The 26,001-nt window shown below is 35.1% G+C and overlaps 1 protein-coding gene across 2 annotated transcripts in view; it reads right to left on the bottom strand.

The window, feature by feature from the left end:
- Positions 1-26,001, bottom strand: part of LOC129954098 (serine/threonine-protein kinase 11-interacting protein) — a 58,377-nt gene that overhangs the window by 18,224 nt on the left and 14,152 nt on the right. For both annotated transcript variants that reach the window (XM_056067768.1, XM_056067767.1), the window contains 5 exons: positions 25,857-25,974; positions 25,666-25,801; positions 24,017-24,149; positions 23,742-23,957; positions 16,920-17,441 (listed from right to left, as the gene is read on the bottom strand). In XM_056067768.1, coding sequence (XP_055923743.1) covers positions 16,920-17,441; positions 23,742-23,957; positions 24,017-24,149; positions 25,666-25,801; positions 25,857-25,974 — 1,125 coding nt within the window. The remainder of the gene's footprint in view (positions 1-16,919; positions 17,442-23,741; positions 23,958-24,016; positions 24,150-25,665; positions 25,802-25,856; positions 25,975-26,001) is intronic.

Here is a 26,001-nt window from a genome sequence, read left to right as displayed (position 1 = left end):
ACATTTTTAGATCTTTTATTATAAGTGTTTCTCGACTTAACGTATGCCCTGTCCAAATTCTCCGACAACGTCTGTCTTGCGAGTGTCAAATTAAGTGTGCGCGGTTTGACCAACATTTCGGGATCGTGCAATGCGTTTAGTTTTCTTAGTAAAGCATAAGTTGAACCGTGGTTTATCATGTTTTGTCCAAACATGGCGAAATATGGTTGACAATTTAGCGAGTCGTGCATATCGGATCGCAACGCACATGCTATACTGGATAAATGAAGGTCCCAGTCATTTTGCTGCTTTGAAATTAAAATTCTCAACTTGCTAAGAAAACTGCGATTGACCCGCTCCGAAATGTTGGCTTGAGGCGAATATACTGCCGTTCGCACATGCTTAACGCCGTAGTTATCCAAAAAGATTTTGAAATCTTTGGACACAAATTGACGACCGTTGTCGGAGTGGATTTGTTCAGGGGTCCCGAAAGTATGGAAAATCTCTGATTCAAGATATTGAATCACACGGTTTGACGTAGCTTTTGGTAAGGCTTTGAAAAACATGAACTTTGTAAAATGGTCAACCACAATGAAAACGTAAATGTTTCCTCGCTTTGTACGCGGATACGGGCCAAGGAAATCAACGTAGAGTCGTTGCATGGGCCTTTCTGTTTTTGTTTGGTTGACTATCGGTGGGCGAAGAATTTTGTTTGGCGCCTTAACCATTTTACAAATTTCACAGTTTTTCACGTAAGTCTTAATGTCGTTAATCATTTTTGGCCAGTAATATCTGGATCGTACGCGGACATACGTCTTGTCAAAACCACTATGGCAACTTAGTTTGGTATTGTGACACATTTCGATACACTTTTGTGTTAGACTATCGGGAAGCCATAAGCGCCAAAGGGAATCTTCTTCGTCTACGCTTCCGGTTCTGAATCTAACTCTTCGGTAAATATATTTTTCGGAAACGACAAGGTCTGGGAGATTTGCTTGGTTTTGGACAATGTTCTCTCTCAAGCGAGTATATTGTTCCGAATCAAACTCAGTTGAATTTAAATCGATATCATCGCATATCGTTATCGAAGAACCTCCACAAATCGCATTATCTGCATCAATATCACCTGTCGCGATTTCCTCCATGTTCATCCTCGACAGACAATCTGGTACTACGTTCAAGGATCCTTTTCGATGTTCAATCGAGAAGTCGTACCCTTGGAGTTCTAGGCTCCATCTGGCTAGTCTCCCTGATAGCTCCTTCATTGACATAAGCCATTTAAGGCTCGAATGGTCCGTAATGATTGTAAAGGGCAATCCGTCGACGTAAGGCCGAAATTTTCGCACGCTTAGCACGGCTGCGAGGCATTCTTGTTCTGTGACCGTATAATTTTTCTGCGATTTGTTGAGTTTCTTCGACATAAATGCAATAGGCTTCTCATTACCGTTCTCATCCACTTGGAAGAGAACACCGCCTACTCCTTCAGACGAGGCATCGCATTGAATGACAAAAGGTTTTGAAAAGTTAGGTTCAGCTAATACTGGAGCTGAAGAAAGGGCTGATTTAAGTCTCTCAAAAGCTCTCAGTGCTTCGGGGGTGAATTCGAATTTAGCCTTCTTTTGAAGGCAGTTGGTTAAAGGAGCAGCTACGTCGGCATAGTTACGAATAAATCTCCTGTACCAACCTGTCATCCCTAGAAACCTTCTTACTTGCCTAACGGTGGTTGGAATCGGAAAATCAACCATTGCTTCTATTTTATCCGGATTGGTTTTCAGGTTTCCCTGGCCTACAATAAAACCTAGGAATTTTATTTCCTTCATGCAGAATTTGCTTTTCTCGAGATTAATTGTTAAATTTGCTCGACGAAGGCAGGCTGCCACTTCTTTAAGGATTCGTAAATGTGACTCGAAATCCGAAGTGCAAATCAGTAAGTCATCTAAATAGACAAACACGTTATCTCGAAGATGGCTAGGAATAACTTGATCCATTACTCTACACAGCGTTTGTCCAGCGTTACTCAAACCAAATGGCATTACCTTAAACTGATAGAGTGGTCTACCAGGTACAGTGAAGGCTGTTTTCTCTCGTGATTTTTCGTGCAAAGGAATTTGCCAATACGCGTCCTTTAAGTCTATCCCCGAGATAAAGTGAGTGTCCTTTATCCGACTTAAAAGACCTTCAACATGAGGCAACGGATACGCATCTTTAACCGTGACCGAGTTGACTTTTCGAAAGTCTAAACAAAGACGGACTTTACCTGGTTTTCTCACCAGCACAACGGGACAACTCCATGGAGAATTACTGACTTCTATAACTCCCAGCTCCAACATGCGATCTAACTCTTTATAGACCTCGCCTTGACGAACCGGAGATAACGGGTAATGCCTAGATTTTATCGGGGTGGCGTTTCCTGTATCGACGATGTGACAACCGAGGTCCGTTTTCCCTAATCCAAGGACAACAAAATTTGGAAACTGTCTTTTAACACTTTCTAATTGAAAAGACTCTTCAGATGAAAGTTTCAATAATTCAGTGTCATCTTTAAAATCTTCTTCTTTATCAAAATCTATTTTTAACTCACTTATTTGAGGTAACAATTGGAAGCTACGCCAAAAATTCATGCCAAGATATACTTTTTGTGTCAAGTTTGGTATGATATAAAATGTAATTTTTTTCGAAATGCCATTATATTTTGTGTCTATCTCGCAATATCCAACTATATCGTGAGATTGACCATCAGCCGTACGTACTATATTTTTGTAGGGTAGTATTTCAACCCCTAGTTTTCGGACTAACTCCCAACACCCGTCACCTAAGACTGAAATAGATGCTCCACTATCAAGCAGTCCAAACACTGACTCATTATTCAAAAAAATATTGGCATACATACGACCATCCGTATCCGAAGATATTATCGTTTCGATTATTTGTTTTCGAAACCTTTTTCGATTTCGAAAACGACAACGAGCTTTTTGAATTTTTAAACTGGTTTTTCTATTGTTATTGCCGAAAATTCGAGATCGAACTTTTTCGTAATTAAGTTTTCGCTCGTGAAGAGACTTAAGATTGTGTGATTCTATCGGATGAAACTGATCAACATCAACGTTGGACTTTTCCCTTTTTAAAATTCGTTTTGGGATTGAACTGTTATCAGCTTCATCGGAGGAATGCGTTAGGTTTTTAGTTCTTAGTTTTGAGAGTGGTTCGTCAGATTCCTTGAGGAACGAACCTCCCCACTCCTCGTTTCGTCCCTCGGGAAGTTTCCCGCTTGATGTTTACCACATTGAACCGTGGTGACACCCTTAGCACCACAAAGGAAACAAAATAAATTTCTGATTGCCGATGGGCAAAAGTGATAGGCATGTCCCTTCTGATCACAATTCCAACATATATAATTTGCGGTTGAAACTGGCTTTCTGGTAGAATACATGGCTGCGACTTCCAATTCTGTATCGGAAGTATCGTTTTCGACCGCGATCTCACTAACGTTTCGATGACCGACGGCTCTTTTATTCAAAAATCGTTCAGCCTCGCGAGCTTTTTGTCGAAGCTGCTCTAAGTTCTTCACCTCAGCCGACAACAAAATCTCTCCTAGCTTCTCCTTAGTATTACCCCTAATGATTTCAATCAACTTTTTATCGCTAAATGGTTCTTTTAGACGATCGTTTAAGCTTGAAATCGAAACATAAAAATCATCAAAAGATTCTTTCGGTCCCTGCTTTCGACACATGAGTCTCATATAAATATCAATTTCTGACTCCAATTTGCCGAATTCCTTTTTGATTGCTTCCTTTATTAAAGATAAGTCCGCGTTCGGATTTTTCTTCACAAAACGCCAAAACCACTTATTTGCCCTACCGTCAAGCAAAATATGGAAGTTTGCTGCGATTTGTTCTTCGCTATAAGGTGAACATGACTGCATTCTTCCTATCTTCAAAAGAAAGTCAGATACATTTTCGGAACCATCATATTTGATGTTCCAACGATCCAATCTACATGGACCTGAAGCACTGAAGGTAGTGGAAGCACTTGAGCTTCTTGGCGGAATAGCTTGGGTCATGGAAGAGCTATGTCTTTCGACTTGAGGAGGGTTGATTGTTTGTTGCGAAGGCAAACGCAAATCTTCCAATTTTTGCAGCACATTTCCCATAAAAATGTCCATTTGCTGGAAAATCCTAACTTGGTTCTGAACCATGCTTCTCTCTATTCTAGCAAGTAAATCTTCCTTTCGACCAACATCATTATCAGCGCGATCTGCTGGCTCTCTATCACCGCCCTCAACTATATAGCTTGGGTCATTTTCCACACCTTGGGGATCTTCTTGATCCGCCATATTGGATGTTGAATTGGAAATAACTGATTCTAATTCTTCTGAAAAACTAAAAGAATGGTCCAAGTTAAACCTATCTACCGTGTTACGAAACCTTTGGAAAAATTCTTCAAATGTTGCTTCGTTGTGAGCGTTTATAATTTCTATGTCGTCGTAAATAGAAACTCGGCGACTCCTGCTCATACTTGGTTCGAGTGAACCAACCTACTAATTTCTATCACCTGTCCGTAAGCTTCAAAAGACAAATTTCGATAGGAAAACAAAAAAATTATTTTCTGTACCACTAAAAAAAATTGGAATTTGCCAATTTGAAAAACCAAAACCAAAGCTTGAAGAACAAAACCAAAAAAAAAAACAAAATCAAATAATATATACAATTTTAAAACTGCAATTCAACATTAGGTTAAAAAAAATGTAATAAAAAAAATGTTTTAATAAAATAAAAGAGAATGTTTGCAAAACAAACTGTTAAAAAAAATATAATTCAATAAAAAAAATGTATAAAGAAAATAAAAAGCGTATAAATGTCTAATTGAAACTGTATTTCATAAAATCGTATTTTTAAAAAAAATAATCGGAGTATTGAAATCCTTAGTATCTCAAAGAAAAATTAGTTTGAGTTGTAAATTTTCAAAAAAGTCAAAAAGGGAAGACGAGGTTTGAATCCGGAAACGAGATACAATTACCGAGGATTGAAAAGGAACGTCATTTGAGTCGACAAAAATATGTGTATGTATATAAATAAAATAAAATAAACTAGTGTTTGCTATTGTTTTTTTTTTTTTTATGAAGATTAATATATCGTCTTCTAAGTTTCCAGGACACTACATGACGAGCATCATCAATGAGGACTCTGGAGATTCTCAGAAAACTAAAAATTGAAAATTTGAAATGTTTAAAGGACCATCCAAGACACCGCTAGCATCAAGGGATCTCTTTAATTTGTGGTTGTATAGAAAAGGGCATACCATATCCACCTGCAATTTGGGTATCTTTTCTTCAGACGCCCAAAGACTAGGCTTTTATGATTCCTTTGTACAAATAAATACTTTTATATCAATTTCAACCTCTTTGTTGCAACGCGGTACCGGGTAACTGACCTTAGTAACCGGGACTCACAAAGATGTTGAAATCAAATTTTGTTAAGTGAAAGAAATATATAAAAATATAAAAATATAAAAAAATAAAAAAAATTAAAAATGTTTTGACAAAAAAAAATTAATTTTCGACTCATAAATCAAAACTAAAAATTGTTAGTCTCACCATCTTCCGATAGTGAAACCGACACGTTGGGCGCCATTTTTGTAACGAGTTTATTCTCTGTTGAGGTCATTGCTGGCACACAAAATATCCCTCGCTAGCTCAGGAGTGGATCCTTTGACCTCCTCGTTATCAAAAAAAATATGCCAGGCTTTGCATCTAGCTGTCAATGATGCGCGAGATAATCTTTACCCACCCTACCTGGTTGTTTCCTCGCTAAACAACCCCTTCAAAAAACAACGTTCCTCTTCCTCCGCCCTTCTACCTCGGTTTCCTCATCACCTCATCTTCCCCTTTCTAATTAAAAATCTAGAGATTCATAATTTTTTTTCTAAGGTATGACAAATTTTATTACCAATTTCATTTTTATAAAAAAAAATATCTCACATTGAAATTAACTTTTAAAAAAATCAAAATTTGAAAGTAAAAAAAATTTTAGTAAAATTGAAAGCTGAAGTAAAAAAAATGTAGGGTATATATATTTATAGACTAGCACTATTATATCCTACGGAAGTAATGGGCAATATTTATATTTAAAATTGTCTCAATACGACTAGTTAACAAAAATATCACTCACCCCAAAATATCGATGTAGTGGCCACTCCCTCGATGAATCGTGGATCGATGTGGCGATCTTTAGTACGCCTTATTTTTTTGTATTTTTATTTGAAATAATATATAAATATTACCACTTTATCCAAAAGAAATATAATTCGCACTAAGGTAAATCTACACTTATATATATATATATGTATATGAATATATATATATATGTATAAGGTAGGTATGTATATACACCACTTTCTTATTTTATCAAAATTACTTTTTTCAATTTGAATGTTAAATATAAAAAAAAAACGTTAAGTTATCACTGTACAAAAAATTTAAATTGAACAATAAAAGATTGAAGTTGTTTAAATTTTTGAATTTAAAAAAAAAAGTAAAAAAAAGGCACTTTTATAATTGTATATATGTATGTATGTATGATGACTATTAGGTTTTTCTTTGTTTGGCGGTTAATTGGCGAGACGATTTCAGGGGTTTTTTGGGATTTCCCGCACGTAAATTTCCTGTTTCTGTTTCCTTTAAAAACACAAATTTGAGGCCGTCAAAAGAAAATTTTTTTAACGGCCTAAATGCACAAAAAAATATGCTTTTTATTATCTATTTTCACTTGAATTTTATTTAATTGAAGCTTACCTTAGTAACCAATTTGTAGACGTATGTATATATATATATATGTATATACATATAAAAAATAAAATTTGATCTTTAACTATCTTTATTTTAAGGTTGATATTATAGGTACGTACATCCTATCTCGATGTGACCAAAATCAGCGCTGGCGGATATGTCTTAATAAAAAAACTATTAAAAAAAAAACTGATTTATAACATATTTGCCTTATTGAAAACCTACTTACGAATTGAGATTATTCTCGAACTAGGTTCCTTGAGCGGTCGTTTGGCGGTATCTTCTTCAAATTCTTCTGGGCTTCTTTATTCGAGGGTGGATAATTTGAAAAGAAGGTACTTGCCGACGGCATTTGCTCAAGAACCCTAGCTCTACCTATCTCACTAACACTACCTAACCAGGATTTTCCAGCCTTTGTCTCGTTTCACACCCACTAGATTACGCATTATTACATTAATGTTATAACGCAATTAATCTTTTTATGTGGGTGTGAACATTGGTGGGTGTGATTTACGCACTTGTTGCAAACGTCTTTTGGATGCGAATCGGATTCATAAATGTCATGACACCGATCGCATCCTAATTGTTTCACGCAACAGAGGTGAGTTTCTCCACCTTCGCAACATTCCCTCTAAACATTCTCACCCTACGGTAACTTGCTGACAATCACTCAATTTGTGATTCGTGTGTCAGCCATGATACTTTCTGACCAGAAGGAGAAGTTTTGTCACTCAGCTTATCCCTGTAGAGGGGGAGCGAGTTAGCATTGCTGTACTATTTCGTTAGAAGTATAAACAACTGCACTAGCAGTTGAGTCGTCGTCGGTCTTGTCCTAGTTGGTGGTGTTTTTTTTTTCGTTTGTTTTGTTTACTTTTATTTTGATATTCTTCTATTTGCATGTAATAAAAATAATAATTTTTAATTGTCTAAACACAGCCCATTCGGTTACATGTTTTGGCACTAAGTGAAACCCAAGTAGGTGAGGATTCCTATCCTGCTGAATTTTGTATTCATGAATATAGCTTGGTGCCTTTATTATTTTCCCACCATGGACTCGCCATATACATTAAGAATGATGTTGCTTAACAGCTCTTACCACAATATGGCCTTTGCACCAATTCCTTTTTTAATTATATGTGGTTTAAATTTCCGTAAATAAGCAAATCATTCACTACTGCTTCCTTTATCGAAGCCCAATTTTAGACAGAGTATCAACTTCTCGTTAATTTGATGCTTTGTCTGATTCCATCCAAAGAATTGTCCTATCCTCGCACTGAAATCGTTGTTACTGGCGATTTCAATGTACACAATTCTTCATGGCTTCAACATTCAGGCCAGACAACACCCGATGGAATGTGTGCAGAAATCTTCGCTGAGTTGAACCACCTAACTCAGCTAGTCAACGAGCCCACCCGAATACACTCTTGACTTGTTTCTTACCTCTGACCCTGATCTCCTCTAGGCACATCTGACCATTGTGTTATATCAACAAATTTCTCGTGTCAAAACTGTTCAGTTAAAGAAAGAGCTCCTAAGAGAACCGTTTGGCAATACGAGAAGGTTAACTGGTCACTATGTTTCCTCGATAGTGACGTTGACGCCAGCGCTCATAATTTTCCTGGGAATGAGAACTTTTATACCGAACAGGGTTAATAGTATGAGACCCAAGGAAAACGCATGGTTCGATGCGAGTTGTAAAGGGGTTATTAGGGCTAAAGAGGTAAGTTTCCTTTGCAATAAAGCCAACCGTACTGAGGAAAGCCGGAAAAGGTTCAAGCAAGCCAGGAAGGCCTGCAACGCCTATATTCGACGGACCAAATTTTTACATGACCAAAAGTAACGGCAAAAAAAAGGCAGTAAAAATGTTTGGTCATTTGTAAAAAACATGAGAAATTCTTCCTCATCTTCGGTTCCTACGCTCGTTGTCAATGACACTCCTTGACATGACACCGCCTGTACTTGAGCGAGTAAGTGATTCTATGGGACCAATCTTTTTTCGCACTCGTACTGTGGCAAGAGTCCTAAGAGATCTAAACACACTTAAATCCACTGGTTCGGATGGTATCCCCGCTATTGTATTGAAGAGGAGTTCTTCAACGCTGGCAAAACCACTGCGTAAGCTTTTTCATCTATCCAACTCATCAGGTCTCGTTCCGAGCGGATGGAAAACGGCATTTGTCCAGCCTATTCACAAAAAAGGCGAATCGATTGAACTTACGTACCTTCTTTTCAAGGTCATGGAAACGCTGATAAATTATCAGCTCAAGAAATATCTTGAAGATCGAAAGCTTCTTAATGACCGGCAATACGACTTTCGTAGCAATAGGTCCACTGGTGATCTCATGGTTCATCTCACCGAACAGTGGAGCAAATCTTTACATCGTTTTGGAGAAAGCAAGATATTTCAAAAGCATTTGATAATGTTTGGCATCAGGCACTCTTATCGAAAATGTGTGCTTCCGGTTTTCACGAATCCCTGCTTCATTGAATTAGCAATTACCTTTCGGATCGTTCAATACAAGTAGTATTGGATGGATTCAAGTCTGAAAACCATAAAATAAATGCTGGTGTGCCCCAGGGCTCTGTTTTATCTCCAACACTCTTTCTCATTTTTATTAATGATCTCCTGTCTGCAACATCTAATCGAATACATTGTTTCGCTGACGATAGCACTCTTAGCTTTTCATATTCGTTTTCAGATTCACATCCTTCTTCTTCGGATGTGGAACTGCAAAGACAAAATATGATGGATGGCACTTGCATCAATGAGACTGAACACCTCGATATTCTCGGTATGTGTGTCACCAACCACCTCTTGTGGAATGATCACACACGCGATGTCGCCAAAAATGCTGCAAAGTGTTTTTGTTTCCTTAGGCGATGCAAGAAATATTTCACCCCTTCTGATCTGGCTATTATCTACAAGACTTACATACGTGCAAAGCTTGAGTATAGCACTCATCTCTGGGCTGGTGCTCCTTCAACTTACTTAAGCCTCTTGGATAGTATTGATACGATTCGACAAAAAATCTATAATCCAACGAAGAAGAGATTCATCAATACCAAAAGTGCGCATTTTCAATAAGACAGCTTGGTGCCAAACTCTATCAAATGCCTTTGAAATATCAAGTGCAAATATTCTTACTTTCTCCAAAATAATGTAAAGGTTTGTTCCACTGTTCGGTGAGATAAATCATGAGATCACCAGTTAACCTATTGATACGAAAGCCATACTGTCGGTCATTAAGAAGCTTCCGTTCTTCAAGATGTCGTTAATCAGCGTTTCTATGATCTTGGAAGGGAGGGGCGTGAGTGCTATTAGACGATAGCTAGAAGGAGAGGAGGATTCGGCTTTTTTAGGGACAGGCTGGACGAATGCTATTTTCCATCCGCTCGGAAAGAGACCTGTAGAGTAGGAAAGATGGAAAAGTTTACGCAGTGGTTTTGCCAGAGTTGAAGAACACCTCTTCAGAACAATTGGGGAGATATTATCAGGGCCAGTGGATTGTATATGTCAAGGTCTTTCTACTCTTGCAACTGCACGAGTGCAAAAGAAGATTCGGCCCATAGAATCATTTACACCCTCCAGTACAGGAGGACTCATGACACTTTCCGAGAGCGTCGAATTAACAGCAAACTATGCTGCAAACAAATTGGCTTTATCAATCGAACTAACATAGGGAGTGTCATTGTGGACTAGCGTTGGAACCGAGGATGACGTAGTGTTTCGTACGCTTTTTACAAATGACCAAACATTTGTACTACCTTTGGGACATTGTAGTATTTTTTGCCTTAATTTCTAATCATGCAAAAATTTGGTTTTTTGAATATGACCATCACAGGTCTTTCTAGCTTGTTTGAACTTATTCTTATTTCAGTTTTCCTCAGTCGGATCATTAATCGTTTAAGCTCTATTTATTTTGTTAGTCGGAACAATTTTTGTTCGTGGATATGATTTGTTGTTTTTGTTTTTTTGTAATAAAACACTGAACACAGCACAGCATATGCTTTTGATAGCATTTAACACGACACGGAATTTAATTTTATTATTTTAATTTAATTAGAATTGAAAGAAAGTATATAAATAGGGACTGGACTATTGTTGTTTTTTTTTTTTGCTATTGGGTTATTTTATTTTTATAATTTAATTTAATAATTTAAAACAGACAACAATAAGTAGACAACAACTACAATGGGAAAACGTCTCTCCAGATAAGTGCACTGTGGTTGGGATGCAGATCGGCACTTCGAAAAACATACCGTAATTGTTTTGTGAGGATGTAAATGCCTGGAACGTTCTGTTAGGCTCCACCGTTTCATCTAGAGCAGTTCTTCACCTCAACCTCCTGGCAACACATTAGCAAACAAATTGAGAATCACATAAAATACAAATAGAGAAATGGAATGTTTAAGTAGTGTCTTAAGAGACAAAACCCCAAGCACAGACCGCATTATTTATTCCAGGATAAAAAACTTATCTTTTAATGTTAAACCTAGACTCTTTTTGTTATTCTATATGAAATAGTAAACACCGGTATTATCCCACAAACATGGAAAACTGCTTTTATAATCCCCTTGCCAAAACCAAACAAGCATATAAACTCTATGGATGGATACCATCCAATTTCTTTTGTTTCATGTATGCCTAAAGTTTTGGAAAAAATGTGTTGTTCTTAGAAACGTATCTATTAGATTTCATGAAATCTTTCGACAAAATAGGGATGCTTAATTGGGTGGTTTAATCATTTCATCATTTTTGTTGAACAGAAAAAACTCTGTAAAAATAGATAATTTGTATTCTTCAACAGAAACTCTCAACAATGGCACACCACAAGTATCACCTTTGTCGGTAATGTTATTTTTAATAGCGTTCAACGACACTAGCGCTATCATTAATAGAAACAGTACTTTAGACCATTTATGCGGATGAAGTTCATATTTTATGCAAACTCAATGACTTAGAACAATAAAAAATACTTTGGAAATCCTAGTAAAGATATTGTAGATTGGTTTAAAAAGTCTGGAGCAAAACTTTCGCGCGTAAAATTTAATTTGAAACCACATTGTATAAACCTTCGAAAGAGCCTAACTGCTAGACTAAGCCCTAAGGCCCTTAATGTACAAGAACTAACAATTTTGACTTTATTAGACTTAAAATAAAAAGGGACGAGGAATGCGGACTCAAAAGGAAAGGTTATTGTTCTGATGGGATTTGGAAATGTTAGGTCGAAGACTAGCATAGCAGCGTTGCAGTGACGAAGAATTCTGGACATTGGTTCAAAGTGCCCGTAACTAGTGCGGTGATGAGGGATATAGAAAAGGGAGACAGATCGCTGATTTTGAGGGTTGGTGTTAAGATGAATATCACTCAGGATTGCCGGGGAATCGATATTGCCCATTAACAATTGGTGAGCAAATAATATATCAGCGGTTTTGGGTCTAATATATAAGGGCTGCAAACCTATCAGTTTTAGTCGATCGGCATAAGAAGGCAAGTTGGATGTATCATCCCAGGCGAAGCCACATACATAAGTCAAGTCGAACGAAACGTCTTTGAAGATTTTCAATTCAGAGTGAATAGTTTTCATGACGGACTAGGGAAATGTAAAGCGCTTTAGTTACATAGGGGTTGGACAATTCTTTTGACCATCTCTTAATTAAACCAAGAGATCTATTAGCTTTATCAATGATTTGGTCAAAATGGGAATGGGAATTTTGTCACACATAATATCAAGATCTCTTATAGAATCGATTACGTTGACGGCGTCATTCAGGAAGTAGTATACTCTATGAGATGGGATTTGTTTGCGCGAAAAGGTCATTTGTTTACATTTACCTACATTCAACTCTAGGAAATTATGCATGCACCAAAGAAAAAAGATATTAAGATCAATTTGTAAAAGTATAGAATCAGATGAAGTAGAGATAATCTTAAACATTTTCTTATTATCCGAAAACATTAGGATGTCTGAGTTTTTTAATCTAAGACAGACATCGTTAACAGATAAGAGGAAGAGAAGGAGCCAAGGTGACTACCATGTGGCACTCCAGAAGTTGCATGTATAGGACTGGAATGTGAGTTACGTAAAAGGACTCAAGTTCTATTAGCAAGATAGGGGCTTATGTAGTTTATAAATATAGACGGAAAGCCTAGGGCTCTTAGTTTGATATAAATTATCTTATGGGATATTTTATCAAACTGACAAAACTTTGGATATAAATTTAATTAAGATAGTCGTAGTGGATCTACCTTTAAGAAAACCATGTTGAGCGGGGGAGAATAAGTGCTTGCAATGGAAATAAACGAAATCATAACCTAAGCTTTCAAAAAGTTTTGGAATGCATGAAAGTTTAGCAATAGGTCTATAATTGTTAATTTCAGTTTTATTGCCTTGTTTATGAATGGGAAATATAAATGAATCTTTCCATATATGAGGAAACACACCTTATGAAAGAGAGAGTTCAAAGAGTGCAGTTAGAGGCTTTGACAGAGAATGCATACATTTTTTTTAAAACAACTGGTGGGACGCCATCAGGACCAGGGCTAAAGTTTTCTTTGAGACTTACGATTTTGGCAAGTACCATTTCTTCAGTTATTGTAAAAGATAAAAGAGAGGTTTGAGTGCAACCATCTAAATAACTAAAATAGTGTGGATAAGGATCATGAAGATGTTCAGTATACGTTTTGCTTAAGTATTTAGCAAATAGATTTGATATATGTTGTTTATGAATGGGAAATATAAATGAATCTTTCTATATATGAAGAAACACCTTGGGGAAGAGAGTGTGCAAAGAGTGCAGTTAGAGGCTTTGACAGAGAATGCATACTTTTTTTTAAAACAACTGGTGGGACGCCATCAGGACCAGGGCTAAAGTTTTCTTTGAGACTTACGATTTTGGCAAATACTATTTTTTCATATATTGTAAAAGATAAAAGAGAGGTTTGAGTGCAACCATCTAAATAACTAAAATAGTGTGGTGAAGGATCATGAAGATGTTCAGTATTTGTATTTGATATGGTTGTAGGATCTGAGAAGATTATGTTATAGAAACTCATTGAAGGTGGAAACCCATCAGATTTTTGTTTGACATTTATAAACTTGAAAAATGTCCTTGCATCAAAAATAAGTTTATTTTCCATTTGGTTATAAAGAGATTCCCTTAATTCAGAGAAAGAATTATAGGCGGGAAGATAGTTTTTGTAGTAGGTATCAGATTTGGACTGTAAAAAGATCTTCCAAAGCTTTTTACGGGTATTTTTTAAGCTACGGAGCTCTCTATTGTGGGATCAGAGGTTAAATTTTTTTTACGAGAGAACGGTACTGTTTCTTCAATACAGTATGAGAGAATCAAATGAAACCAATTTGCAAGGGACTCTACTGTTGAGTAGAGGAAACTTAATTCAAAGTCAGCTGAGCTAAGAAGATTGCTGAGTTTGGAAAAATCAGCCCTACGAAAATCATAACGTAATTCTCCACTTAAAAAAGGTGTTTTCAAATTCATTCAAAAATGAGGAAGGAGAGATAAAGGGGAAGATGATAGCGACCCATGGTTGAGAGAAGGTGAGGGCTCGCGGGGACAACAGAGTTATCGCAATCAGATGAAAATATGAGATCAAGGTGTCTCCCCATAAAGTTTGCTACTCCATTTAGTTAAAAAAGACCACAATCAGACAGACGATCAATGAACAGCGATTCAAATTAAGAGGAGATGTGTTGGAAAGAAGGATGTCTGATCATCTGAGGTGGTCACCTATTAACTATCTAAATAAATAAATTTATTCTTTGAGTGGAAGCTTTTGCAGCTAGTACTCCTTCACTATTAGCCTGTAATAATAATAATAATAATAATAATAATAATAATAATAATAATAATAATAATAATAATAATAATAATAATAATAATAATAATAATAATAATAATAATAATAATAATAATAATAATAATAATAATAATAATAATAATAATAATAATAATAATAATAATAATAATAATAATAATAATAATAATAATAATAATAATAATAATAATAATAATAATAATAATAATAATAATAATAATAATAATAATAATAATAATAATAATAATAATAATAATAATAATAATAATAATAATAATAATAATAATAATAATAATAATAATAATAATAATAATAATAATAATAATAATAATAATAATAATAATAATAATAATAATAATAATAATAATAATAATAATAATAATAATAATAGTAATAATAATAATAATAATAATAATAATAATAATAATAATAATAATAATAATAATAATAATAATAATAATAATAATAACAGTAATAATAATAATATTATTATTATTATCGACTGGTTCAGACGAAATATAATCTGGAGTTCTTATCGATAACTTTTCCCAACATTTGTGACCGTTTATCTACAATAACGCGTTGAATGTTGTTTTCCAAGTGCTCAATCGTATTGGGTTTATTCGCCAAGACTACTGACTTCACATACATATATCCACAGAAAATACCCAACCAGATTTTGTGGATTTAATGTTATTTCAAGATACACTAAAGAATACCTACTCAAAATATGGCAGTTTTGTTTATTGACGTATCCATTCAACTAAAAGTGAGATTAATTGCTAAACAAATTTGCACAATTTTGAAGCCTTGTTCATTTATGTTATTCAGTTATTCTTGTATTTAGGGATTTTTCCGATTTTTTTTTGATGTATCACTCATGTGGTTGTCATCTCAACCTCTAAATCGGAGAAATGGCCATTTTCGAGCCAAAATAGCAAATCAGAGAAGTTATAATTTAGAGCGAAGAACAAATTACACACGTGGAAGAATACATATACTTGGACAAATAAAATCTTTTAAGGACTACGAAAAGAAAGAAATAGCTGGAAATAATTACGGAGCCTGAAACAGATTTTAGAACTGGGTCAAAGTATAGAAACACGAAAATATCTCATTGAGTCAGCTCTTCTTACAAACTCTTACCTTAACTACAAAATTACTTAACCAGCTGAGAATCGGTCAGACGAAAATTGAATGAAAAAAAAGAAAAAAAAGTTGGGTAGGATATATTTCAAGACTTCAGGATCAAAGATGGACAGAGATAACTACAAAATGAAGACCGGATAGTAAAAGACCAACTGGGCGACCGAACAAGAGATGGAGTGACGATCTTTACCAAATAAACGAAAATTGGTACAATTATGCAAAAAATCGAAACATAAGGTAGTAAGTAACAAATATAACGAGAATGAAAAGCAGTTTTTGGTAATTGCGACGGGCTACCATATAAGAAGTAGGGTAGTTTGTGACAAGTTACGAATAATTATGGCACAACAAGAAATTACTTCATATCAGACGTCTTATAAACGAAACAAGTTTAACAGCCCACTAAAATAAGACGGAATGAAAGATAGTGAGCTGACAATCTGTTCATAACTTCCTTTTGATGTTTTAAACGTTGGGCAAGAGTACGATAACTCATAAAAAATATTATTTAAAATGGAAAAAAATAGTTAAAAGATAACGGTAATACTTACAATTAAGTATAATACATTTTTTCAAAGCCAACATTTTGTTCTATTAGCCAGTTTTTAAATAACGTAAAAACTATGTGTAATTTTTGAACAAAAATAATTTTAAACTCTAAATTTGAGCAAAAAAAAAATAAAAAAAGGTTTAAAGTGTAATTTTTCAATACTTTAAGATTATCTAATATTGTTTTTATTTTAGAATGTATTGCTCTTATTTGTTTTTGATCAAAAACTAAAAACTAGATGATTTTATATCTTCCAGTTCCTGAGAAAATTGAAAATTACCAACAAAAATATTTTAATTTAATAATTTTTCAAGGTTACAAACAATTATATTTTTTTTTGTGTCAAGCGAAAACTTTCCGAGGTTTGAAAATTAATTGCAATATTTGGATATTTTACATCGTTTAGCTATTACTATACTCTTCATTTTTAAAATGTCGTATGAGGCGATTTATTTTATTTTATTATTTAACAAACTCGAACTTTAAACGCAAAAGAAACCCTTTTAAGATATTATTTTAAATTGAGCTTTACATAAATATTGTCAAAGCACAGGCAACATTTTTATCTGTTATTTTTATTTTTGTATTATCTCGTATTATATTATTTTTACACTTACCGCCAAACATTGTAGACAATTTTGACTCTCCTTTCTTTTTCGTTTCTTCGGTTATGAACTCAGTTTTCATAACATTTTTCTCTTCGTCTGAAACGGGTATAACATTCCCTTGATCGTACGTTGTACATACACTATCTGTCACCGAGCCAGATGAACTACTTTCAGTCAAGTGAACTTGAGCTGAAAATGTTTTTTGTTTCAAATTATCCAAGTCCTTGTTTTCCACATTTTGTTGAGTGTCGCCAGAACTGACTAAATAGTCATTAATAGTTTTCAAATTCGAGGACTGGCTAACTTTTCGATCTTCTGAATTTTTTCTGCTAGAATGAATGTTATCGAGTACTTCAATACTACTTTGGCTGGGATTACTTATAATATCTACATCGCTTTCAGTATTGGACTTTAAATAGTTTTCACGATCCGTAGCTGAACTACCAGCAACACTCTGATTTGAGTCGAAAGAATCCTGCGAGTGGGAAATTTTCGAACAGGATGACGATTCGTTCAATGAGTTTGTAGAGCCTGAAACAATTTTAAAAGTATATTACATTTTGTAGTTGCAAATCCATGGTGAGCATAAACGAATGATATTAACTTAATTTGAATGATTGGATTATTAATTTGTTGTTAGCATTAAACGTTGATGAAGCTTTTACTGAGAGACTATGCATATCAATTATATAATAACATAATTTGTAATGTATTGATTCAAGCAACCAACACGAAATATAAGCATTGCATACCAATGTTTGCATAAGAGAACACAATGAAAACCCGATTTTTATTACTATAGTCGTAGTGCAGACCAAATAATTAAAATATTTTTCGGAAAAATAAATCGAATAATAATTTTTGTCCATTGCATATTTAATTATTACTTCACGAGATTCATGTGTAATGCATATTATTCAACACTATTTTCTGTAAAAATTTAAATAAATCGAATAAAGTTTTCCCAACGCATAATTTTTTATTTTCATTTTATTTGAGGTTTGAAGTAGATTATATACAAATAATTTTTACTTGCAACATATAGGAACTATATGGCAAGTTTTGCATTCGTGCAAAATTTCGAGCTCGAGATTTTAATCAAAAATGATATTACGATCGTAGAGGAGTCAAAAAAAGTGGGTCCCGCGATTCCTTTCGGTCGGTTTTGTCTATCTGTCCACGCTCCTACAGCCTACACCATTGGGTCGATTGAGTTCAAACTTGGAAGTTAAGCTTTTGAGCAGTTTCGCGTTAGGCGTTTTTTTCATTTTTTTTTTTAAGATCAAAACTAACAGTGGCCCCCATACATTTTTTTTGGTCAAAAAACGAAAATTCGAATTTTCTCAACAACAAACCGATAGATTTTTTTTAATTTTCTCTAAAACTTTATTTTTTATCTTAGCTTCTTTTAAGGATGTTCAAATGGTAGACATGTGCATTCAAGAGCAGCAAACGAGAGAGGGGGGGAGAGGTGTTTCCACTAAGGCATCTCTCCTTATCCAGGCGGCAGCGGACGAATTCTCGAGATAGAATCAACGATGGCGTCTACAGTTCCAGTAAGGTTGAACTACTTAGTGAAAACCTTATAGGGCTTCTTCGACATATTTGGAGCCAAGCCTGTAAGAAGCGGTTTATCCGGCTCCCCTTCCTTGGAGTTATACTAAGGATCTGGCCCTCCGGGTTGGGACCACAGAAAAACCCTGGTTTGACGACGAATGCCGGCAAGCTCACGCAGCGAAACAAGAGGCATACAAAACGGCGCTGCACAAAAGGACTAGAGCTGCTCGCGAGCTCTACGGGCAGAAGAGGAGAGAGGAACACCGGCTTCTTAGATGGAAAAAGAGGGAGCTAGAAAAGCTCGCGATCGAGGAGGTAGAGGGATGTCTCAACAGGAATGTGGTTCGTAAATTTTACCAAAAGGTAAAAAAAACCTCCCAAGGGTACCAGCCACGAACCGAAGCCTGTAAGGACGATCAAGGGAACATCGTAGTAGAACCACAGTCGATGCTGGGAATATGGAAAGATCACTTTTCCAAATTATATAACGGCGATGACGAACCGAATTCCGCTGTAAGGGAGATAGAACCACTCAACCTCGGCGACGCAGATCAACAATTCCGCCTACCCGACCTTGACGAAGTGAAGATACCTATATCTAAACTTAAGTCAAACAAAGCTGCTGGGGCTGACGGCACCGCTGCCGAACTATTCAAAGCAGCAGGCGATGACTTGGTACGGAGGATGCACCAACTCATCTGCAAAATATGGTCGGAAGAAAGCATGCCCGATGAGTGGAATCTTAGCATAGTGTGCCCGATACATAAGAAAGGAGACCCTCTAAACTGCGCCAACTACAGAGGCATCAGCCTCCTTAACATTGCGTATAAGATCCTCTCTGCAGTATTATGTGAACGTCTGAAGCCGTTCGTCAAAAACCTGATAGGTCCTTATCAGTGTGGCTTCAGACCAGGAAAGTCTACTATCGACCAAATATTCACACTACGGCAGATCTTGGAAAAAAAAACCAGGAGCTTCAAATCGATACCCACCATCTCTTTATCGATTTTAAAGCCGTGTATGACAGCATCTATAGGAAAGATCTCCAGAGCAATGTCTAGTTTTGGTATCCCTGTCAATCTTATCTGTTTGTGCAGAATGACGGTGGAGAATGCAAGCTGCTCTATCAAGGTCGGAAAAGATCTTACCGATGTATTTGATGTCAAAAAAGGCCAAGACCAAGTAAATGCTGTCATCAAAAAAGGACATTGACATGGACAGCAATAACTTCGATGTAGTTAAGTTCTTTGTCTACCTAGGCACCGCTATAAACAGAGACAACGACTCTTGCAAATCGCTGCTTCTTTGGACTTAGAAGGAAATTTAGAAGTAAAGTCCTCTCTCGAGCATCTAAAATCACTATTTATAAGACACTCATCATCCCGGTTCTCATTTATGGCGCTGAAGCCTGGAGCCTGTCAAAGAAAGATGAGAGGTTCTTAGGATGCTTCGAGAGAAAAATTCTTCGCTCTCTGCTATTCGCTTCAATACTTCGTCGCAGTGGAATAACAACAACATTGGCCACTCCGAATTTCTAAGGTACTTAGAATCAATTCCAAAGCACACAGACTACACCATCCCCAAACTACAATTCGACAGAAACTTCCAGATTTCTGTACCTACCAGATCTTTTTGGGAGGATAGGACATTCTTGGAGGATGAGTCAATCCATTTTTACACCGATGGCTCAAAAACCAAAGAAGGGGTTGGTGGAGGTGTGTACTCTGAACGACTGAAATTAAGTCTCTCATTCCGCCTTCCCAATCATTGTAGCGTGTTCCAGGCTGAACTTTTGGCGATTAAGGAAGTCTTGTCTTGGCTCAAAGAAAACGTGATATCAACATCTGATATCCGTATTTTCTCTGACAGCCAAGCCGCTATCAAATCTCTGGACTCTGTCTCTACAAACTCTATAACAGTCCATAACTGTCGATCATCTCTAATGGAGATGGCGCAACAGTTTATTATTCACCTTTGCTGGGTGCCGGGCCATAGAGACATTCCAGGTAACTGTAAGGCAGATGAACTCGCCAGGAACGGTACAGTACAGCCCATCCTACCACGTTTGGCAAGTACTGGCATTCCAATCGCTACTTGTAAACTGTTGCTAATGCAAGACGTTGCGAGGAGGTCAGGCACCAGGTGGAACAACGTTACCACGTGTCAAGCCACAAAAAACATCTGGCCAACACTGGATTTAAAACGTTCAAGGTGCTTGCTCTCTCTAAGCAGATCGTATATTAGCTCGATAATAGGTGTCATAACCGGACACTGTCTAATAGGAAAGCACGCCACGGGACTAGGCGTATTCTCAAATGACTTTTGCAGAAGCTGTATGGACGAGGAAGAGGAAGAAACGGTTCCTCATCTTCTCTGCACATGCCCTGCTCTAGCTCGAAAACGCAAGAATTACCTATGAGAATTCTTCGTTACAATCTAAACGATCTAAATCATATCGGTATAATCAGCCTCTCACGTTTCGTAAGGGACTCAAGCTGGTTCCATTGAGCTTAGAAGGAAGCCTCAAGATTCATGTGGTATCACAATGGGCCTTTAAACTGGCGTAAGTGTGTCCGTTTCCATCTTAGACTGCCACAATAACCTAACCTAACCAGGTGGCGCAGTCAGGTGGGTGAAGACCTCAACCAACTTGGCGTGCGAAACTGGAGACAGCTAGCTAGGGACCGAGCTGGCTGGAGACGCATGTTGGTTGAGCACCAGATCCGCCCGGACTGTAGCGCCACCTTAAGTAATTAAGTAAGTAAGTAAGCTAGAGACCGAGCTAGATGGGGAAGTTTTTTGGGTGGGGTCCTAATTTACCTTTATCAAGTATGTATGTAAGTACAAATTCGAAAAATAAAAATCTAATCTTTACTCAATAATGCAAGAATCCAGCACCAATAGACACAAGGAACAATATGGTCCTTTTTTCTTAACTCTCATTTGTCAAAATGGAACATCAAACAACTCGTAACTCGTAGTTACCCAATTCAAAAATCTATGAGATGGATGGAAGCATTTTTCGCTAACGGGAGAATTTAAATAGAAAGTAATTTAAGTGGTGGTTTCGTAGCAATAGATCTACTGGTGATCTCCGAACAGCGGAACAAATAATTATGTACATTGTTTTGGAGAAAGTAATGTTATTGCATTTGATAGAGTCAAGCTCTCTTATCGAATATGCGTGCTTTTAGTATCGATGAATTTCTTCTTTGTTGGGTTAGAAATTACCTTTCGGGCCATTAAATTCAAGTAGTATTATACGGGTTCAAATCTGATATCAATAATCACTGATCTTATTTTTAAGTTGTCAACCTTAATACAGAATCACAAATAATAAAATCTGGGATATGATTATTACAGAATTCAGACTTAAATGTAAAAATACCCACATTGTTAACATTAATTGAAATAAATTTATTTCATTTATTCATTCTACGGTAGCTCTGATTTGTGTGGCCGCAAACAAAGAGGATTGTAAAGGCCCAAACGGTCAGTTGGTAGAATTTACATAAACCAACTATTTACTTTTCGTGCGCTTTATAGTTGTACATATTTATTTCATTAAAGGGTGGGGGCATTATACATATTGACGATTATAATGACCACGACTATTCGCTCTGCACAAGTAAACACAAGAGCTATTTAAATTATGTCGATAAATAACATCCAATTTAAAATAATCAAATTACCATGGACAAAACAACCAGATACATCTATAGATAAATCTTTTTATAGATGGCAGAACTCCCATTTTAACATTATGCAACTGAAAGCTAAAAATACTACTGAACACACGATTTTTTTAAACTTTCCACGCGATACTTCATTTAAATTGCATACATCGTATGATAGTTTAGTCGCATGACTCGAAACCAATTTCTTTTAATATTTGTTCTTCTAAGATTTTCAGTGCAACACGAATATGTAAATAAATGTGTACATGTAAATTCATCAAAAAAGAATTATTTGAAATAATCAACGAAAATCAATAAAACACCAAAACACACATTTTATTTGCAAAAAAAGTATTAATATCAAAACTAAATCCTTAAATAAATGTCCGCTCAAACGAAAACAGAATGTTTTTTTTAAATTTTGATCATAAAATGTCAGAATTTCGAGCCTATCTACGGGGTGCTACAAAATTAGCAAAAGTCACGCTAGAGCTCAGTTTCATTCAACTGAGATCTAAAATTCTAACCTAATTTATAATCCAAGTGTCCAACCTCAAGCGCAACGCAACACGAAAACAACCGCGAAATTTTCGTTTTTTTACCCTGAAGTAAAACTTTTTTTTTTGAATACTATTATGTTCGATGATTTAAATGCAAATAAATTAATTACTTTTTGAGCCTACAATGGTAGATCATCAGTTATAATGTTTTTTTTACAAAAATTCTAGGAATTAATAGTCTAGCCGCAGTTGAGCGTTGTCAACTACATAACTCAAAACATCTACAACAGCACACGATTCGGTAGAAAAACATGATTTAAAGAAAAATTTAATTTAAGGAAACTGCTTTTACCGGCCGCACACATGACTACCTGACTAAAAAATAGTATAGTAGATTTATTTGTTTCCAATCTTCTCAAAAAATAAAATTCGTTTTTAGTTTTCGATTTTAATGCTTTTAGTCATTAATAGACAAGCACATTGACAACTAAATAAAAAAAAAGTATTCTATAACTACAAATATGAAAAAAATGTCTCAATAATTTATGTTTTGTTTTAATTTTTGTGATTTAAATTTGTTTTCTAAGATTATGGACATAATGCCACTCTGCTCTTACATTGGTATATTTTGTGTTTATATTTGTTTGTGAATTTTGTCTTTTGTATGTTTGTGCATTTTAAGTTTCTATTTTTTAATAATCCTTTTTTTTTGTTAATTATTTTTTATTTCCTTTAAGTTTTTGTAGCGACTGCTACAGGGCGGCACAACAACGAATATACAAAAACGAGGAAGTTTGTTCAGATGACTACTCTTCCTGTTTAAATATAATGTATTTTTTTTTTAACATCGAGTGCAGCAAGTACTATTTGGAAAATTGCTGCAATCTATTAAACCACCCAAACTTGCCATAAAAACATAAATATAATCTAAATCCATATAAATCTAAATTAAATCTGTTATATTCAATTCATTCATCGTCGATTTAAAAAAAAAGTAAATGGTACAAACTGTCTAGTCATAAAAAAAGTCTATTGTATTGATCATGAATAAATGCAAATATTCGATAAATAATAACGCAAAAAATATGTGACCTTACCAATGCTTTCATTCATCCTGTTTTCGGGTTTGCTGATCAATTCATTTTTATCTTCGTAAAGTGATGGTTCAAATGTCAACGGCTTTTCTTCTTCTATCACATCTTTGATTTTTGCAACAGGTAGTTTTGAGGCATCTTTTGATATTTTTTCGAGAGACGCAGGCAAGCTGTGAATTTCAGTTACGAATGTACTCTTGCAATCGGGACAATAAATATCTAGAAATATTTTTTTTCTTCTGAACGAGAACAAAGAAATCGGAAAAGCTTAAACTTACCTTGCTTTTGATGATTGTTTAGAGTGTTTTCTACGGAAAATTGACAACTACAGTTGATGCATCGAAAGACTTTTTGGTTCATTTCAAATAGGTCACGTTTGGATAAGATCGCCCTTAACTTTTTTTCAAGTTCCTATGGAATTATATTAATATTTATTTTTAATACACTTATGTACATTAGCTTCACCTGCATGTGACTTAAGAACATAACTTGACCAAAACTCAACAAAGTAAAATTCTTCAACTAACATGTTTCTCCACAAAATTCACAAAAAGAAGACGTTTGTCGCAGCTACTGCTACGTATGTGATATTAAATTAATAAGGTTTTCATACATTATAATTATAATTTTAACAAATAAAATCAAACGTGCTGGAAGCAATTCGAAAGATTAATTACTCACACAAATAACGATTTTCGGTTGATTCGTCTGCTGAGCATTCCACTCCTTTCTCCTTTGAGCAAAGCGATTTCACTCAAGCAAAGAACAATGTGAGATTCTAAAGTACGTCACAAGACAGTTCGTATCTTGAGTTGAATATGGCAAATTTAATGACGATATTAAATCTTGGATGCCAAGAGTTGCCGCCATTTTCGGGTCAGGACAAAAAATAATTGCCATGTTTTTAATCAGTTTTTAAGTGTACGACTTTAGAGGCCAAATTGAGTACCAGAGAAAATGTTTCTTGTCTTCGGTAGGCATTAACAAGGGAAGCATGTAACCTTTCGAGCGATCGCTTGAGGTACACATGCAAATGCGATTATGAACTCGATACGTGCAATTTTTAATAGACCAAATGTTTTAGAGTACAGTCTCAAAATGAACCTGTTTAAGTTACCGGCGCTGAGCTCATAACTGATACGACACTAAGTCTATTAAAACCGTTCATTGTATTTTAAATGACACCTCAAGCATATTGATAGTTATATTCAAGTTTCTAAAAACAAAAATAAAACATCACTAAAAGGACGATTTTAAATTTTTCAATATTGCATACAAAAGTGATTTATTTACATAAAAAAAACCTTACTTATGCGTTACATGCTTTTTTTCGAATGTTCCTAACATTAAATATATTTGTTATCAGTGAACCTTTCAATTACAATTACAATTATACATATACACAAAGAGTTCAATAAACAAACAAAATAACAATAATTTACCATGACAAACAAAATAACAATAATTTACCATGACAAACAAAAAAACAGTGATTTATTTACATAAAAAAAACCTTACTTATGCGTTACATGCTTTTTTCGAATGTTCCTAACATTAAATATATTTGTTATCAGTGAACCTTTCAATTACAATTACAATTATACATATACACAAAGAGTTCAATAAACAAACAAAATAACAATAATTTACCATGACAAACAAAATAACAATAATTTACCATGACAAACAAAAAAACAATATTGCATCCCCAAATAAAACAACAAAGAAATCACACCACTCAAAAAAACAACAGCTTATGCTAATGCTTATCAGTTTACCCTTGAGCCCAACTGCGGACGTAATGATAAGTACAGGTATTTTTTCATTGGCCGCATTACACGAATGTGAAACGCTTTACCAGGCTCAATATTTCCCACTCATTACAATATGCAAACATTCAATATATTAAAAAAAATGTTTTTCTTACCTGGCATGTACACTCTTCAACCGTATAAACTCGTTCTTTTTTATCCATTTTGATCGTATCGAAATTAATGCGCAACATATTCGACTTCATTCGATCACAACTTTCTAAGATTTTCAAACTCCATTTAACTTTTGTTCTGTTACAAAAAAAAAGATTATTTAAAATTTTTATCAAGTCACAACTAACATTACTTATGGTTTAAAGTATGCTTTTCTCGAATATAATTAGATGAAATAGTTAATATTACAGGGTGATTCGTTCCCAAAGCATTTACAATATAATCATCTTCATCTGTTTCAGGGTCAGAAACTAAGAATTAAAAAATATTATGTACAC

The sequence above is a fragment of the Eupeodes corollae genome, chromosome 1 (genome assembly GCF_945859685.1).
Source record: "Eupeodes corollae chromosome 1, idEupCoro1.1, whole genome shotgun sequence".
Taxonomy (NCBI): Eukaryota; Metazoa; Arthropoda; class Insecta; order Diptera; family Syrphidae; genus Eupeodes; species Eupeodes corollae.
Note: the sequence above shows the minus strand (reverse complement) of the source record. Positions and strands in the feature narration are given on the sequence as shown.